General features: G+C 39.3%; 1 protein-coding gene across 9 annotated transcripts in view; it reads left to right on the plus strand.

Annotated features, from left to right (window-relative positions):
- Positions 1 to 12363: 12363 nt before the first annotated feature.
- AHI1 (Abelson helper integration site 1) overlaps positions 12364 to 19078 on the plus strand; it is a 207068-nt gene continuing 200353 nt past the window's right edge. For 4 of the 9 annotated variants that reach the window (XR_005022196.1, XM_036871905.1, XM_036871911.1 and 1 more), the window contains exons 1-3: positions 12365 to 12550; positions 12931 to 12993; positions 17646 to 17713. Coding sequence is in view for 8 of the 9 variants with exons in the window: in XM_036871905.1 (XP_036727800.1) it covers positions 17704 to 17713 (10 nt within the window). In the remaining variant the exon portion in view is untranslated. Of the gene's footprint in view, positions 12551 to 12930; positions 12994 to 17645; positions 17714 to 19078 lie in introns of all 9 variants that reach the window. The other 5 variants (XM_036871906.1, XM_036871912.1, XM_036871907.1 and 2 more) reach the window with 3 other exon arrangements.

A 19078-nucleotide genomic window follows, 5' to 3' on the forward strand; every position in this document is an offset into this window, starting at 1 on the left:
GTTTAGAGCAGAGATGGCAATTTTCAACTTACATGCCAGCTCCAATAAATAAGTAATGACTGCAGGAATACTGCATTGAAAACAATTCTGAAACTGTGTCCAGGCTTATTGAGAACAAATGATATGACTATTAGTGATCCTGGCCAACAGCAAAGTTGATGTGGGCAGCATATATGCCACCTATTGCTATCAGTAGTCAGAAAGAAAACTGCAGTCATAATCATGAGAAAGAACTGAAAATATTTTAAAAAAATAACAGCTAAGGACTTCCCTGGTGGTCCAGTGGTTAAGACTCTGTGCTTGCACTGCAGGCGGGCATGGGTTTGATCCCTGGTCGGGGAATTAGGATCCCATATGCCGCACAGCGTGCCCCCCCCACAAAAAAAAAAACAGCTAGAAAAATATCTAGCTAATAATGATTAGCTTTGCATAAGGTAATAACATTTCCTTTTTATTATTTGGTTCCTATCTTAAATGGGAGGTGTTAGATAAACTGCTGAATGCTTATTGGAAACATGAAGGATTTGAATATTTGGGGAGTCATGATGGAAGAGGCTGAAAAAGATTGAGACAGACAGAGAGAGAGAGAAACAAACAATTGATTGAACTTTTTTACATGAACAGGCTTATTTGTTCAGTATGTCCCAGACTTTACCTTAATTTGATTTTATATAGAGACTACCTAATAAAAATTTTTCTGAAATAAATTATATATGCCAAAGTCAACATTATGAACTGACCACACACATTTATCACCTCTTCTTCCTAATAATCCAGGACGCGGTAACAAAGAAAACACCCATACCACACAAACACGTATATCGATATATACTATATATGAATATGTACACAAAATCAATAAAGAAGACAGAAAGTAGGCCATCAGCAGACAAGAAATGTCATCAAATTTCTTAAAGAGAGTACCAGGTAGAAGAGTGGTATACTGAGTTGAAAGGTGGTCCCTCAAAAGATATGTCCATGTCCTAATCTCCAGAACTTGTGAATGTTACCTTATTTGGAAAAGGGGTCTTTGAGATGTAATTAAGTTAATGATCTTGTGATGAGGAGATCATCCTGGATTTTCTTGGTGGGCCCTAAATCCAAGGACAAGCATCCTTATAAGCATGCAGCAAAGGGAGATTACACAAACAGAGAGAAGAAGGCCATGTGAAGGCAGGAGCAGAGACTGCAGTGACGTGGCTACAAGCCAAGGAATGCCAACAGCCACCAGGAACAGATTCTCCTCAGAGTCTCTGAGGGAGTGGGGCCCTGCTGACACCTTGATTTTGGACTTCTGGCCTCCAGAAGTAAATAAAGGTCTGTTGTTTAAAACTACCAAGTTGGTGTTAATTTATCATGGCAGCCACAAGAAATCAGTGCAAGTGGTTTCTAAGGAAGCTGAGAAAATTGGCCTTGCAGAAATACAGAGAAGCTTAGAAAACAGCAATTGGAAGCAAGGAGTGGAATGTGGAGTTAAAACGGGGGAATTAATATAAAGTGGGTATAAATTATAATTGTCCCTCCCACCACTCCTTCATTCCAACAGGGGGAATGCCCAGCAGCCAGGCATTCTTCTCTATAGAAATTGCACTGTCAAGAGAAGCAGGGCAGCTGATGTGGCCATTCCCCAGCCAAACACCCTAAAGCAAGCTTGATCAGTTGGTAAGCCCAGCCCACAACCATAGAGCACTCATTGCCTTATTTTAACAGATAACAAAGAATGAATGTACCATAGCCGTTTTTAAAGGTTCTGGAATTAAAGAGAGGCCAGAAATAAACAGGGGAAAAAAGTCCACGGAGAAAGCTGAAATAATTCAAGGAACAGGAGAGGACGAAAAAAAGGAAGGCAGTCTGTTTATCGAATATATTCAGAGATAATTATGCCAGTTACTAATTTATTGCCTCTCACTCCAAACTCATCCTTCTTTTCCCTGCTTGTGATACTCAAAGTGGACTCTGCTGTCAACGTTTGGGCTTGGCTCGCTGCTAGATGTAGGCTCTGCCGATAGAGAGCTCTGTGAGGGCACTGTAGGGACGGAAGGGAAGGTGCTTTCTGTGCTGATGTTCCTTTTCTCTTACGGTCCTGCAGAGGTCCTGCTGTGTGCCCCCCGTGGCAACCACGCCCCGTCCTCAGAAGTTGAATCTCCGCCTCTGGACCTCCTCCTCTGGAGGTTCCAAGTTCCTTCCTAATTCACTATTCCCTCAACTTTGGGAGTAGTAGTAGCTCTCTGCAGGTACTACCTCTGTATACCTTAGAGTTCTCTTTTACCCATTTTAGTGGTGAATACATCTTTTACTTAGTTCACAATTTACTTAGTTCACAATTATTTTCTCAATTCAAATTACTGGTGTGGTAATTTTTGTCCCCTGACCAGACCCTAACTAACACAATAGTCAGTAAGGTTTTTAATATTTAAAATCAAATAAAAATAAACACTAGAGATCAGGTAAAACTCTCAGATTTTAGAGTAAAATTAGAGTAAAGTAAAATTTTCAATAGATGGTTAGAAAATAAAACTGAGTAAATGTCCCAGAAAACAGAACATCCAGTTAAAAGATGGAAAATATGGGAGGTGAGATTGAGGTGTGGAAGGGGGGAGGCGGTGAAAGGGAAGTGTAAGGGTGCCAGTATCTTCATCTTAAAAGATGTGGTAACGAGATACAATACATAGTTGATCAAAAATAAAGGGATATGGGGAATTCCCTGGCGGTCCAGTGGTTAGGACTCTGTGCTTTCACCCGGATTCAATCCCTGGTCACGGAACTAAGATCCCACAAGCTGCGGCGTGACCAAAAAGGAATATGTATATTATTTAAACTTACAAAGATAACCAAAAAAGGAATTAAATATAATAACAGTAACACTTGCTTACTGCTTTAGATGTATTGATCCATTTATTCTCATAATAAATAGTTATTCTGAGGAATGGACTATTATTTTCCCCATTTTACAGATGAGGAAAAAGGTGCAGAGAGATTGAGTAACTTGCCTAAGGTCACACAGCTGGAAATGGCAGAAGTGGGATTCCAGAGTGTGTGCTCTTATCTATTATACTCTACTGTCTCCTTATATGACTTATTGGGAAAAGATGGTTAAGGAAGGTAGAAGGTGAGGCAAACGAGTTAAATTGTCTCTTAGCAGTAGATTAAGGTAATATTTAAAACTCACAAATTAAGAAATGGTGATAACAGAGAGGTAATCACTGGAAGAAAAAAAAATACAGAAAATGTTTAAAGAAGTTTACTCTCAAGGGCAGCACTTTGGGAAGGAAGTGGTGAACCAGGGATTTGTCATTTTCCCTTACAAGTCTTTCTGTACTATTAACACATTAATAATAATTTGTTCTAAGCATTTTAAAAGACATATGTTGGGGAGGAAGAAATTTTCCTCTACCCTTCTAGGTTCTGCTGGCTGGTCCAAGAATTAAATTCACATAGACAGATTGCCAGGATGAAATCAAACAAAAGTTTAATAACATGTATACAGGGGAGAGACCCAGGAGAACTGAGTAACTTACCAAAATGGCCAAAAGCCCTCACTTTAAATACCATCTTCCGCTTAAGACAAAACAGGATGTTGGGGATAGTGTCTTGGGACTTCAAAGGGGAGGAAGGCAATTGACATGGAGATGGAAAAGCAAATGTTTGGCAAACATGGGACCCAGAGTGAACTCTGATCTCTAAGCCCAGCCTGAGTCTCCCTCACCACGCCTAGTCCACACTCTTGGCGGATGTGTCTGGTGAACGCTGGGACAGGCCCCCCATCTAAATTTTTTTAGGCTGTTGGGGGAAAGTTAAGGGTTCTTCCTGAGTCTTTAGGGCCTTGATTATTTTCAGCTTGAAATAATCCCCAAGCCAAAAAGACATTTTGGGATGGCAAATTTTGCTCCCCTACACATAAAATTATAAATTATCTTAGATAAGGAGAGAAGAATAGGATCATGAAGCTAAATTATGTATTTAAAAATTTTACATACTAAGTATACCAAGATAATCTTACATCTGAAAACAAGGAAAGTCCCTTCTCACTTGCGGTAGAGATATCTGACCTGAGTCCCTCAGAGGAGGCCTGGTAATTAGTCATAGCAGGGCTTGGGAAGCCCCTCTTTTCACACTTCATAAGAGAAATGAAGCTAGTTTTCAATCTACTAAATAGATACCATTTGAACAATAAGATGAAATTTTAAGCATTAGCAATCACAAGAGGTCTTACAACTCAGGAAGAGGAATGAGTGTCCAAAAGGTGCCTTTTGTCCAACCAGAGGGTCTCTGGTCATAGATGAAAGATAAGCTTAGAGAGTGATCTTTAATGACAGGAAAGGGCTCTGGACTCGTAAGTGTTGATAAAAAGACTCTGGTAGTATAAGCACCATTCTCTACTGTATTTATTAATCTAGAGACTATATTTTCAGCCCTAGCGTTAAATGCATCTCATCAACTCTTACAAATTCAAACTAGTAGTAGATTAAACATTAGTAAATTAAGTGGTTTGGATAAGAAGTGGGTGCCTAAGGCCTTACATATCTTTAAACTGGGATCTTTTAGGCACAAGTAATGATACATATCGATTTGTTGCCATCTAGTGCTCACCGCTGTAGAGACCTGGATTCAGTGCATGCTGAATTTTTTTTTTTTCTTTTTCTTTCCTTAGTCTCTGCAGCAGTTTGTTTTTCATGGGGCCCTCTGAGACCCAAATCAAAACATTCTCCTAATAAAATGGTATTCATATGTAGACAACAAATCTATAAATAGCTTTATACAGTGTGGGAAGCTCAGTGAATTCTGACCTAACCCATATCTACAGGTTCATCAAGTTTTCTTAGCATGCCACCCTACAGAAAGTTTATAAAGAAGGCTCAATTCCTTCAGCAAGTCATCTGCTAAGCTTGAATGACAATCACTATTACAAGGTAATTACTATTAACTCATAAAATTCCCTGCAACATGTATTAAGAGTTGAGAGAGGGAATTCCTTTTTACCCAATATGTCAAAGAGATATTCTGTGAAAAAAAAAAAAAAAAAACTTCTGAAAATCAGCTAGAAATGCTGACTAAATTGCATCATTGAACTCATTGAAAAGCAAATGAAATTCTCAAGGGCCCAAAGAGAAGAGAGAACTGAAACAAGTGTGGTAAGCAGGCACTGAAGATGTGTCTAACCTCGAGGCATTTGCTGATACCCTGAATGTAGTCCGAGAATGTAATGGCCTCCCAAGACACAGGAGATGAGGCCTTGTTCAGCATAGGAACTAAGATCTTTGCATAAAACTGGAATCCTCAAAAGACTACACTAGCAAAGGGAGACAAGGAGGCTTGAATGTCTAGGCTAAAATTTGGGTAGAGAAAAAAAAAATCTCCCCTTTGAATTATAAATGTGGCCTTTCTTACATGGGATTTGGATTTAAATCTATACTAACCTGATAGGTTGCATACGGGTTATAAGAAAAGGAAAAAGGTCAAAGATTACTCCAAGGTGTTTGGTGTTTGGCTTGAGTAACTGGAAAAAAATAGAGTTGCCATTATGTGAGATGGAGAAAGCTTCAAGTGGGGTTTGTCTGAGGAGGCAGAAGATTAGGAGTTCAGTGTCAGAAAAGATAAGTTTCAGATACTATTAGACATCTAAATAGCGATATCTAGCATGAATTTGGATACATGAGTCTGAAGTTCAGGAGAGAAGCATGGGCTGGGGAGATATCTTTCGGAGTAGTCTGTCTGACCACAGGGTTTTACAAACTAGAAGAAATCACCAAAGGAGTAAGTATAGAGCGGAGGTCCAAGAGGTTAGCTCTGGGATGTTCCAATATCAAGAGGTAAAGAAGATAAGCAAAAACTAGCAAAGGTAACTTAGGAGGAGGAAAAGCAGGAAGATGTGCAATCACCAGTCAGAAAATATACTAAGAGAATTTACTGCATTAAAAATAGCACTAAGGACTTCCCTGGTGGCACAGTGGTTAAGAATCCGCCTGCCAATGCAGGGGACACGCGTTCGAGCTCTGGTCCGGGAAGATCCCACATGCCGCGGATAAACTAAGCCCGTGTGCCACAGCTACTGAGCCTGCATGCTGCAACTAGTGAGCCCATGTACCACAGCTACTGAAGCCCGCACGCCTAGAGCCCGCACTCTGCAACAAGAGAAGCCACTGCAATGAGAAGCCCACGCACCGCAATGAAGAGTAGTCCCCGCTCGCCGCAACTAGAGAAAGCCCGCGCACAGCAACGAAGACCCAATGCAGCCAAAAAAATAAATAAAATAAAAAATAAATAAATTTTAAAAAAAAGCACTAAAATTATATAAAATCCTGAGGAATAAACCTAATAATAATGTGAAAGACTTAAATGAAAATTCTCTTAATTTTAAAAACCCACCATATTTGGCACTTTTATTATAATTGATAAAGAAACTTTGGAGTCAAAATAACATAGTATGAATCATTAAAATGAATGAAATAGATGTATATTACTGACATAAAAAGCCCTCTGGAATAATAATACATGATAAACACAAAAACGATGTGGCAGGACAAAATCGATAGTATGAAGTTGTCTTTATAGTTTAGTATATTTAGTATATATGTGAAAGAAAGAATGGAAGAATGTATAAAAGACTACTGCCAGTGATTTACATATGGCAGACTTTCAGTTTCCACATTATAAACATCTGGATGATTGTTTGAATTTTTACTGTAAGCACATATGAACATTATTAACAAAGTTAGAATTTTAATGATGTTTATATGGCATGTATAATTGCATGGAAAGGTATAACATAATGTTAATTCAAGAAAGCAGAAACAAACAGCTTACATATGATATGACCAAAATTAGAATATGCATGGAAAACAGACTGAAAAAAAAAATCCAAAAAAGTTAACTGAGAGTCTCTTTGGGAATGGTACTGCTTATTTTTTCCTTTTTCCTTGATTCTATGTCTTTTAAACTCCTGTAACGTGAGTTTTCTTACTTTTGTTTTTCCTGTTTACTATGAAAATTTCCAAACACACAAAGAAAAAATATAATAAAATACCAGGTACTTATCAGCCAGCTTCAACAGCCATTAAAATTTAGGTATATATGTGTCATCTTTCCCCCACCTGTTTTTTTTTTTTTTCTGGAATATTTTAAAGCAAATCTCAAACATCTTGTCATTTTACTGTATAGACTTAAAATGATCACATTCTTATATTATCACAATGCCATTTTTTCATCTAAAACAAAAATTCCTTAATATTGTATAATACTTAGCCCATACTGAAAAATCTGGGATTGCCTAAGACATGTCTTTATAAAGTTAGTTTTGAATGAGAATCCAAACAAGGTCCCATCACTGTATTCTGTTAAGCTTCCAGAATCCTTCTCCAGCAGTGTTATGGGCTAAGTTAACCCTCCAAAATTCATATGTTAAAATCCCAACCCCTAGAACCTCAGAATGTGACTATTTTGGGAGATAAAGTCTTTAAAGAAATAAGTAAATTAAAGTTAGGTCATTAGGGTGGGCCCTAATCCAGTATGACTGACGTCCTAAGAAGAGGAGATTAGGACACACACAGGTACAGAGGGAAGACTATGTGAAGCCTCATGGAGAAGGCAGCCATCCATACGCCAAGGAGAGAGGCCTCAGAAGAAACCAACACCTTGCTAACACCTTAATCTTGGACTTCTAACCTCCAGAACTGTGAGAAAATAAAGTCCTGTTGTTTAAGCCACCCCGTCTGTGGCACTTTGCATGGCAGCCCTAGCAAACTAATACAAGCAGTAAGGCCAACATCTGTTCTGACTGGTTTAATGCAATCCTGTACTGGGGATAACTATTTTGTATACCAACCATATTTTTGTTTTATTCAATAAATTCACTATTTATATTTACTTAATGTTTTGAATACCCTAAATCTATTTTCATGAATGATTAGCCAATTTTATGATAATTACCACCACTACTACTCAATTGTTTGCCTCTCCTAGTACTAGTAGAGTGTCCTCAGTCTTGCACTCTTGGGTAATGGAAGTGAAAGCAGCATATTAGCTTTCTCCAGTGTGAATGGGGCTCATGAATATGTTAATTACATACTCAAATGCCTACTGGATATATCCTACTGAAAACAAACATCTTTTCCTCCATACCTGCTCTTCCTGCCTTTCACTGTTAATTAATTAGCCATTCTTTCTCCATCCAGGTACCTAAGCCAGAAACCTCAGTACATTAAAACCATTTTCTATAATTTTAAAATACTGTTAAACTTACAGAAAAAAAAAAATTGCAAGAATAGTATAAAGAACACCTTTACGCAAATTCTCCGATTGTTGATATATTACATTTGCTTCATTGTTCTCTCTCTGTATGTATATTATTTATATTTTTATTTACTTATATTTTTATATATGCTTTTTTTCTGAACCATTTAAGTAAATTGTAAACATGAAGCTTCATGACCTTTAAACTCTTCAGTGTGTATTTTCTAGAAATGAAGGTATCTCCTACATTACCAGAATATAGTCATCAAAATCAGGAAATTAATATTGTTAAAATACTACCATCTAGTCCACAGACCCAATTCACATTTTGTCAACTGTCCCAGTAATATCCTTTATAGCAAAAAGATCCAGTTCAGAATCATATGGTCCATTTAATTGTCATGTCTCTTTAGTCTGTTACAAACCAAAAATGTTCTTTAGACGTTCCTTTGTCTTTCATGACCTTGACACTTTTGAAGAGTACAGGTCTATGATTTTGTAGAATGTCCCTCAGTTCGGGGTTGTCTTATCTTTCTTCATGATTAGATTCAGGCTATGCATTTTTTGGCAGGAATATCAAAAAAGTGTGTTCTAAGGTTTCTTACCATATACATATACATATATATGTGTGTGTATAATCTCTTAAAACTCTCACCCTCTAGTTTTAGCATACATTGATGATTCTTGCCTGAATCAGTTTTTACTATAATGGTTGCCAAATGGTGATGTTTTTACCTATATCATTCTCTCTACATTTATTAGTTGGCAGTCTAATGTAAGGAAGAGCTTTTCTTTATCCCCATTTTAAAATATTCATGTATTTATGTCAGCATGGACTCAAGTATTCTTATTTTATTCCGTGGATCATAATTTATTAACATTATTATAGTGATGCTCAGATTGACCCAGATGTGGCTAATGGGGGCCCCTTCAAGCTGACTTCTTTGTCCCCTTGATATGTTCCATCATTCTGTGAGAGCTTCTTTAATTTCTGGTGCCAAAAGGTTTTCCAGGGTCATGTTATACTTGCCATACTCCTGCTCTGAATCAGCCATTTCTCCAGCATCTCTAGTCCCTTTTAGTGGAGAATGGTGTTTAGAAACCAAGATCTAGGTTCTATGTGCTCACTGCTTCTAGGATATCATGCTCCTAGACCTTTTGAGCAGAGAGCGAGGGGAGAGATAGATAAATAGATAGAGAGATAGATAGATAGATAGATAGATAGATAGATAGATAGATAGATAGATAGATAGATAGACAGGAGACACACATACACACAAGTATGCAAATACTTTTATCTATACTTATTTCTGTATGTGTTTATATATATATTGAAAATTGTGAGTTCACACTGACTTAACCAATTCCAATCCAATACTACCACAGAAGTCATTCTGGAATTCCTTTTTTTCCTATTTGTAACTCCCTTCTCTGTCAGAGACACTTGGCTCCCATTAGCCTCAATATATATACTTATTTCCTCACTCCCATTTCATGTAACCATTGTGGCCCTGACATGCTTGCCACCTCTTCACCTGGCAAGGGAAGAAGCTGTTTATCATTTTCTATTCTTTCCTATCACTCATTCCTCCAACCAATCAATCACCAAGTCCTAACATTTTCTACCTCCCCAAATCTCTTGAACTGATACACTTCCGTCCGTTCTGACCACTCCTAGCCTTGCCCATACCACCATCATCTCTTACATGGTCTGGTCTAAAACAACAGCATCCTAACTGATATTCCTGGATCTATATTTGCTTTCTTCCCATCCATGTTTCTACACTACAGTCAGAGTTATCTTTCTGAAATGAAAAGTTGACCATTTACTCTATGGTTAAAACCCTTCAATGGTACCCCATTGACCTCACAATATATTGTCTGGGTCTCTTCATAACTTGCTTATCTCTCTTGTCTTACTTCCTCCAAAAGCCCCCAGTCTCATTCTCAACATTTCAGTAAGCCATGCTGGTTCTTGGATTATGCCAAGCTTACTTTTAGTGAGGATTATACTCCATTTTTTTCTACCCAGAAACCCTTCCTAACCTGGACAACTCTACACATTGTTTAGGTCTTTACTTAAATGTCACTTCTGCTATGAAACATTCCCTGACCACACCCCCCACACACACACACATACACGCATACCTCTGTAAGCTATTGTAAGGTCCAGGCAAGAGAAGATAGCAGGTGTACATCTCAGCCAGTCTGATAGACTGGGGAATGTGTTATTAAAATGCCTAATAACGAGCAGCTAGAGTTATAACCTCTCTTTGTAAAGTGGGTCCTTACATCACAGTTGTGAGGACAGATGAAAAGTACATAAAACACCTACAATGTAAAGCCAATATATGTCATCTATTATTCATTCAACAAATGTTTATGAAGTACCAACTACTTGATATGTACTGTGGTAGATACTGGGGCTTGGAAAGTTAAGGTATAATGCAAACAATTAAAATATAACTTACAGAATCAGTATCCAAAGTATAACAAGATACATAGCAGGAATGTCTGGTGAAATCAGTCAACCTGGTTAAGATTCAAAGGATGGACAACATTTGGGCTGAGACATGGAGAAGTAGGAGTTTACAAGGAAGGATTCTTCAGGGAGAGGGGACAATATGCAAGAACTGGGGCATGAAAGGGTATGGATTGTTTTGCATGGTAAACGTAATTCAATATTGCTAAAGCATAAAATTGAAACAATGCAATGAGAGATGAAACTAGCCAGGGAGATGGAGTGTCTTGTATCCTAGGCAAAGTAACTCGACTTTCTCCTACAGATCATCTTTGAATAATTTTCAGGAGAGTGGTATTATCAGATTTACATTTTTAGTTAGGTCATTCTGGTAGCAGTGTGCAGAATGGAATTCAGTGATCAAAACTGGAGTCAAGAGACTGGTAAAGAGGCCATCTCACAATAATCCCTGTGAGAAGTGATGAAACTTGGCAGGAGGCAGTAGAGTTAAGATGGACAGACTATACCCTGGGGGGTGTTAAAAAGGTAGAATGGACCTAATTTGATGTTAAGAGGCATTTAGGTTGGTCTACAGGCATTTAACTAGAACACTGGGAGGATAAAACCAAGACAGAGATCCAGAAAGAGAATTAGATTTTAAGTGGAAAGATGAACATCCATTGGATTGGTAGTATTTCTCACTGACTTGAGAAATTTCTCACAGGATTTGGAGAAACAAATGAGATATGCTTTGTAGGGTGTGGTGATGCTAATAGGAATGGAAAAGCAGGCCTCCAAAGAAATATGCATAATGCTCTTACCGTACAAACGAAGCAACAGGTTTTAGTGTGTGACTACAACTGCAGAAAATTCAAGAGTCCAGGAGTGACTTGACTAGTATTTTTCCATCCCTGGTGACTCAAAGCTAAAGATGGCGCTGTGGCAAAAATCAGAACGTGGGAGGGGTCACTGGGTGTAGCAAAAGATTACTTTTTTGGGGGGTTGCTGTTCTGCTTTAAACACATAGTGAGATAACTCAGCACCACATGAATCGTGGATAATTTTTTCCTTAAGATTTGGTCTGTAGTACAACTCTGCATTCTCCACGCTTAAAAGGAGGTTTCACTTCGTGGGCGCGATCGCCTGGGGTGTGACGAGAGTGTTTCTTTGCCTCATTCATAGTTCCTAGCCTTGGCGGGTTCCATCACAGCCTCCATCTCGCTTTGCCACCTCCCGTTTTTCCCAGCGCTGGCTATAGTTCTGAGGAGCAGAGCGCTTCTTCGGGGCGACACTGGGGACATGAGCAGGCTCCGAGAAGCACCTGAGCATTTCCATGGTCCCTTCTCGCTCAACAGGGAGCTTATTCTTTCTCCTTGGAGGGCGGCGGCCTGGAGCTTCCCGCGCGAGCGCGAGGAGTCCGGCGCTCGGCCCCTGAGCGCGTGCCCGGCCGCAGCCTGAGGGCCCGCGGGCGTGCGTGCGCGCGCGAGCGCGCGCGCCCTCCGCTCCGCAGACGCCGCACTGCAGCGCCTCGGGGCCCAGGCTTAGGTGGCGCGGGGGCGGGGCCGTGGGAGAGGGCGGGGCTGCGGAGGGGGGCGGGGCCGCGGAGGGGCGCCGAGGCCCGGCCTAGGTCCAGGCGGTGAGTCGGCCCCGCATCGGTTGTCATGGGGACGGCGGCGTAGGCAGGCGCTGACGTCAGCTGGCGGCGCGCTGCCCGCACTGCGGCACCCAGAGGGTGCTCAGAGCCCGGGTGGCCGGCGGCAGGGGTGGTAGCGCGGCCGCCTAGCTCTCAGCCCCACCCCGCACGGTCCCGGCGTCAGCTCCGGCGGGACCCTCTGTGGGCAGGTCTGCGCCCTCTTCTCCGTGAGTACCCTGCAGGCCTGCTGGTGGCGGGAGCCCGGGCTCGGGCGCTCGGCCTGCCCTGGCCCTCGCCGGGGACAGTGGCGTGGAGGGCTGGTCGGGTCCTAAGGCGCGGGGGCGGCGGGCCGGGGAGGCCAGGCGGGGGCTGCCCTGCACCACTGCAGTCTGACCCGCCCAGCGCGGCAGAGTGGAGGGATGGGGTTTCTGAGAGTTACCTCTTCGTACTTACTTTTCATCTCCCTTTCCTGGGCTCCTTTTTTCCGGAACTCTGAGCGTGGTGTCGTGAAAGAGTGAATGCAATCTTTGCCTTTCCTATTCCCGATTCTGGTTTAACAGCGTTTAAATCAGATGCGCACTAAGTACATACGTTTATTTCCTTTTAGGGTGTCAACCTGGTGCTGAATCTTGAACCCGTGAAATACCTTCTTAATTACATCTGAGAAAAGGTGATCGATGTGTTACGTTTCTAAGAGTATAGTTACATTAACAGGGTCGTTTCGATATGTATACAAATAGAAGAAAGCGTTTACTATTTAGGTATCCCTGCCAAATGGCTGTGCTACATTTTCGCATTACTGTGAGAACATCTACTGACTGAACATATGGCTTCTCCTTCTTTTGAGAAAAGGATGCTAACAGTTTTTCCACCTGTTGCGTTTACGATTGCTGTTACTTCTTGGGCGTTCCGGAAGAAGATTGCTTATTATGAGCACTCTGAGAAATTAAAAATATATATATTTGAAAGAAGTTCAAATACCAAAAGTTTTTTAAATCGTATTTAGAATCTTATATATTTATGGAGACTATTCTGATTTATTAGTTGAATTATATATACGGGTTTTGTTTCCTTTTATCCCGTGCTGTAAAATTCGGTTAAGGAGCGAATCATCCAAGCCTCTGCTTTTTCCTCCCTTGATCTTTAGTCATTTATTGGCTGATAATCAGGCGTTTAGAGAAAACAAAATGAGATGAAATGTAATGCAGTTAATTTCCCTATTTTGTATCTCTTAGCAGGTCCTGTAAAAGGGTTTGTGAGGGAGAAGCTTTTAAATGTAATGACATATATGAGATTCACAGATGTCATTTTAAGTTTGACCTTAATTTTTGCTGATGATCTTACTTATCAAATATTAGTCATTCTATAATGTATTTGCTATAGTACACATTACCATTTAGAGATGATTATTCCTGTAATGTATTTGCTATGTTTATCATTAAATTAATATTATTGTTTACTAATTGGATTGTACATTAGACTACTAAATAGTAGTAAATAATGTAAATACATAATTTAATATGTTTTGTCTATCGCATAATTGTTTATTTTTAATACTATAATAATGGACATAAAGTAATGGGCCAGCCACTGTGCTGATAACTTTGCTTTTCAGTATTTCCTTTTCTCCTTACAATAAAGTAGGTGCCATTTTAATTTCCCAGGCCAAAAAAAAAAAAAAAGAAAGCTTAAGCCTGACTCATTTTTACCCTAGAACCATTATTACTGCCCCCCCCCCTTTTAAAATGGGATACATAGATGAAGAGAGCACAGGCCTAGCCCTCCACAAGCTAGCAGTTTGGTGGGGGGCGGTCACAGAAGATTTTACCAGAGTGAAAATTCAGGGCCTAGGTAGGAGGTATGAAGATCAAGGCACTGTGGGAGCACAGAGGAGACATATTTAACGATTGCTGTTACTACTTGGGCTTTCAGGAAGAAGATTGCTTGTTATGAGGACTCTGGGAAATTTTAAAAATATACATTAGAAAGAAATTCAAATACCAAAAGTTTTTAAAACCATCTTCAGAATCTTGTTTATTTATGGAGACTGTCTCTAACCCCTCAAAGTTAGCGAGCTCCCTAGAGAAGATACTGATACTGACCTGGGTCCTTGGACTCTTTAATCAATAGAAATTGATACGAGGCCAGACAAGAAGTTTAGGCGAGGCTTTATTGGGACTTCTGTTGTTTCATGAGAGAGTGAGAACGGGAAACGGGGTGGTGGGTCGGGGTGTGGGGCAGAGCTGGTTCCTTAAATGGGGAGAGGTTGGGGCCAGATTTGTGGGCTGGGCCGAGGGGTGGCTTAGGTGTTTTGCCCACCCCCTTGGTGGTGCTGTGTGCAAGGATCCTGCACAGTATGCTGCTGCTTTTGTTCCCAGCACCTCAGAAGTTGGGTTTTGGCCCTTTTGTATCTTACTGTTCATGATTTTGCCCCAACTGTGCATGCATGCAGTTGTTTTTAGTCCCTTATAGTTTGTTTGTCCAGGTGCAGACACTCCAGTAAAGGGACCCAGGTCCCAGGTCTTAGCCTGTCTCAATACTATTTGCATTTAGTGTCAAAGGATAGTTAGGAGTTAGAGAGACCAGAGAGGAAGGGCATTTTTCAGGAGAGAAGGGTGTATGTGTAATGGTACAAAGGCAAGAAAGAGTTTGGCACGTTTGAGGGCCTGCAAGTGGTTTCACAGGGCTGGAGCCCACAGTGTGGAAGTGTGGCTAGAGAAGGGGAGGTGGAGAAAGGCAAGGGATCATTTCACTAGTAGCTTTGGACCCCAATGGGACCTCATGTTTTCCAGTATTGGGAGCTACTGAAGAGTTCTAAACAAAGAAATGATTCCATCACATTTGTATTTTAGAAAATTCCTCTGGTGGTTTATTTTTTAAGGGTAGTGTGATGGGGACATGGAAACAGTCTTAAAACAAACAGCAAAATCCTTCCATAGTCTTTTTGTACCTCAAAGCTACTGCCTCATGTCACTGCCTGTGCAGGGTGGAGGGAGACAGTTGGAAGCAGAATTGTAGAGAGAATTATCTACATGTTTCTTCTACAGGTCTTACCTTCCATTCATTCCTCCACCTGTGGCTGCCAGGTTTCTGTCCCTCCACAAAAAGCTTTGCACACATGACTTCCTGACTGCAGATCCAGTGGACACTCTTCAAATCTTGCAAGAACTCTTGGTACCACACAGTGTAGACCACTTCTTTCTTGAAACTCTTTTTCCTTTGGTTACTTCTCCCGGTTTTTCATCTATCTCCCTGATGTCTTTTTCGTTTATTTTGTGGGCTCCCAGAATTCTGTGTTTGGCCCTTTTTTTTCCTGCAACCATCACAAATATAAATAAGTGATGCCCAAATCTTCAGACTCTTATCTCCTTGCTGGATTACTATATTCTATCACCTACCAAACATAAACTGATTTTATATATATATATATATATTTATATGAATCTCCATACACAGACACACACACACAAACACACACACTGTATATGTGTATACAGTAATAATAGCTATCATTTTTGAAGAGCTTGCCATGCTCTAGGCATTGTGCCTAGTGTCTTACCTGCATATTCTTATTTCATCTTTACAAAAACCCTGTAAGTGATTTACTATTATCATTCTCTTTTGAAAGAGTAGGAAATTGAGATTGATCTACTGACAGGTAGAACTGAGATTTGAATCCAGGAATCTGACAATAGAGCCAATGCTTATAGCTGCTTAATACCCGTCCGATATCCAGCTCAACATGCCCCGCTAAAGCTCACTGAGCGTCCCCATAAGAAGTATCTATTATAATTGTAGCTAATGTTATTGATGCTTGTTCTAAGGCACTGTTTTAACCTTTTAATCATTTAACTCTTACAACAACCCTTTGAATAGTCACTGTTAGACTGATTTTACGGATGAGGAAACATTGCCCAGCCCATACGAGTAACCGTGGGAGATTACAGTAATTCCAGGACTTGAGTTTTAAACTACTTCACTACACTTGTGCTATACTGCACTATATTCCAATTAATGATACTACTGGTCTAATTATTTCCTTTTGAAAAACATGAGAATCATCCTTGACTCTTTGTTCTATCTCTTCAGTAGTTTTTATTTAATCTGTCTAAAATGTCATACATTTTCTGCTCAAGATAAAACAAAAGAATATAAGTAAACCTTTTCTTGATGACTCAGTCATAATATAGTTCGGCTATTTTCCTATATATTGAATCACCATGGAATACTATAAATATTAAATCCTTATTTGCTTTATTTTTTTTTCTACTTATGTGCTGTCAGGTTTCAATTACTGATGCAGTTGGCTTTGCAGCCTCTCTTTTCTAATTTGGGGTAGATTGGAAAGATGATCAGGCTTATTAGATCTTTTATCTTCTAGAAAGAGTTAATGCTGTTTCCTATCAATAAAGAATAGGAGGTTTTACTCTGTGTATTTAATGATGTCTGTTTTGTCTGTATACCGGAGAGTTGTTACAGAAGTTAACTCACATAATTAGTGTATTTGTATAATTATTTTCTTTTTAGCAGTTCTTATCAGACTTTTCTGTCCAAAGTACCCCTAATACTAAAGGAACACGAATGTGGATCCCTAGGGATCTGGAACCTTAACTGATAATTGTTGAGTCAAATCAATTTTTTTTTTTTAACAGTCTTCATTTTTATTCTTAAAAATGTATGCATATTGTGTTCTAATGTGAGAATTAATGTCTGTTTTGGACACACACCCTCATCTTTTACAAAAACTGGAAATTTAGGAATACATATACTGAGTTTATCCATGGTTTTGATACACAATGATACACACCCAGGTATTTATTTGAGAAGATGGAATGAATGCTTGTGCTTAACCTTCTCTGTTGTAGCATTTTCAGTGGCAGGTACAGAAATATTTAAATTCATTATCTGTGAATGTGCTACCCAGAAGGATACTTTACTAGTGGAATAGTGTATGTGCTTGGGAAAGTCAATCCTGATAGGGAGTTTGGTTTCTCAAAAGTACATAGAAGTTTTCATTTTTTTTACTTAAAATACTTTAAAAGGTGTGTTAATATACTGTTAGATGTTTATTGCCTTTCAAACATTTTTTGTTTCAAATATGTAAATATTTTACTCAATTATGATCCAGTTTGCTTTACTTTAAGACTCTAAACTGATTCAGATGTATTTAAGTCATTTACATAAGGTTGGAATAAGAGAACTTAGTTTTATTGGTATAAACCTGATGAGGTAGTAGACAATCACATAATCTTGCGTGAAGAGTATTCTATAATTTTTATTTGGAAATTCCATATTACAAATAAATCCTCTTTGTTTTAATAGGATCCTGATTGAATCAGTGCTTTACGCTATAACTCAATGCTCTCCATGAAGCTGAGATATGCCCACTGGTAAGATTTCTATGAAATTTATATATGCAGTACAGATTATTTATTTTAAAGTTTGGATTATTTTAAGGGATTCTTCAATTAAGGAATGAAGTAGGTGTCATCAACCAAAAATTACATTTAGAGATATTTCATAGTTTGATATTTAGCTATCTATGTAATGTTGGTGATTAAGGTTAATATGTATTCATTGGCTGGCAATTTGGGACTCAGCTGGGCAAGGTAAATGATAACATATGGTTAGTTTTTATTTTTTATTGTCAAAATGGGTTTTTCACTTTAGAGTAGACTTTGGCAGACTTTTTCCTAAAAGGCAAGCTAGTAAATATTTTAGGTTTGGTCTCTGCTACAACTCCTCAGCTTTTCCATTGAGGCACAAAAGCAGCCATAACAGTTCTTAACAGAATGGGCATGGCTGTGTTTCAATAAAACTTTATTTATTAAAACAGGTGACTGGCCTGCCGGTAGTAGTTTGCCAATACCTGCTCTTGGGCATTCATTCATTCAGCATTTATTTATTTGAAACATGTTTATTGAGTACTTACTCTGTGCTAGACCCCACGATAGTAGCTAGGGATGTAGTTATGAACTACCTCATATAGTGGGAGAGACACAGTATATTTATGTATATAGATATACAAATAATTACACAAATTCAAGTTGGGTTAAGTGCTGTGAAGGAAAAGAACAGTCTGTCTTGTGAGAAACAGAAATTTAGATGAGGTTGTCAGGAGATGTTCCGCTTTAGAGGCAACATTTAAACAGATATCTTAACACCAGCCAGCTGTGAGGAGTTAGAGGCAGTTTGTACCAGGTGGAAGCAGCTTCACATGGGAAATTGCTTGTTCTGGCAGAAGAGCGAAAAACAAGGATGTCTGGCTAGAATGTAGGGATCTAAGGGGATATTTGTTTTTTGGGTTTTTTAAAATAGATCTTTATTGGAGTATAATTGCTTCACAATACTGTGTTAGTTTCTGTTGTACACCAAAGTGAATCAGCCATATGCATACACATGTCCCCATATCCCCTCCCTCTTGAGCCTCCCTCCCATCCTCCCTATAGGGATATTTGTTTTAATTGAAGCTGTAGATGTAGACAGACCAGGAAGTAAGAACCATGTAGGGCACGTGAAGGACTTGCTTTATTTTGTCCTAAGTGAACTGGGAAACTTACAGGGTCTTAAGCAAGGTACTAGCATGACCTGATTTATGTTTTAAAGGGGAAAACAACTTTCAGCTTTTAATATTTGTTGAAGGCTGATTGTTGGCCAGGCAAGCGTTAGTCATTTTTCATGAAAAAATGATCTTTGACATAGGATTATTCTGATTTTACACATAAGGAAAATGAAGTTTAGAGATGTCAAATGAC

Source organism: Balaenoptera musculus, chromosome 12 (genome assembly GCF_009873245.2).
Source record: "Balaenoptera musculus isolate JJ_BM4_2016_0621 chromosome 12, mBalMus1.pri.v3, whole genome shotgun sequence".
Lineage (NCBI taxonomy): Eukaryota > Metazoa > Chordata > Mammalia > Artiodactyla > Balaenopteridae > Balaenoptera > Balaenoptera musculus.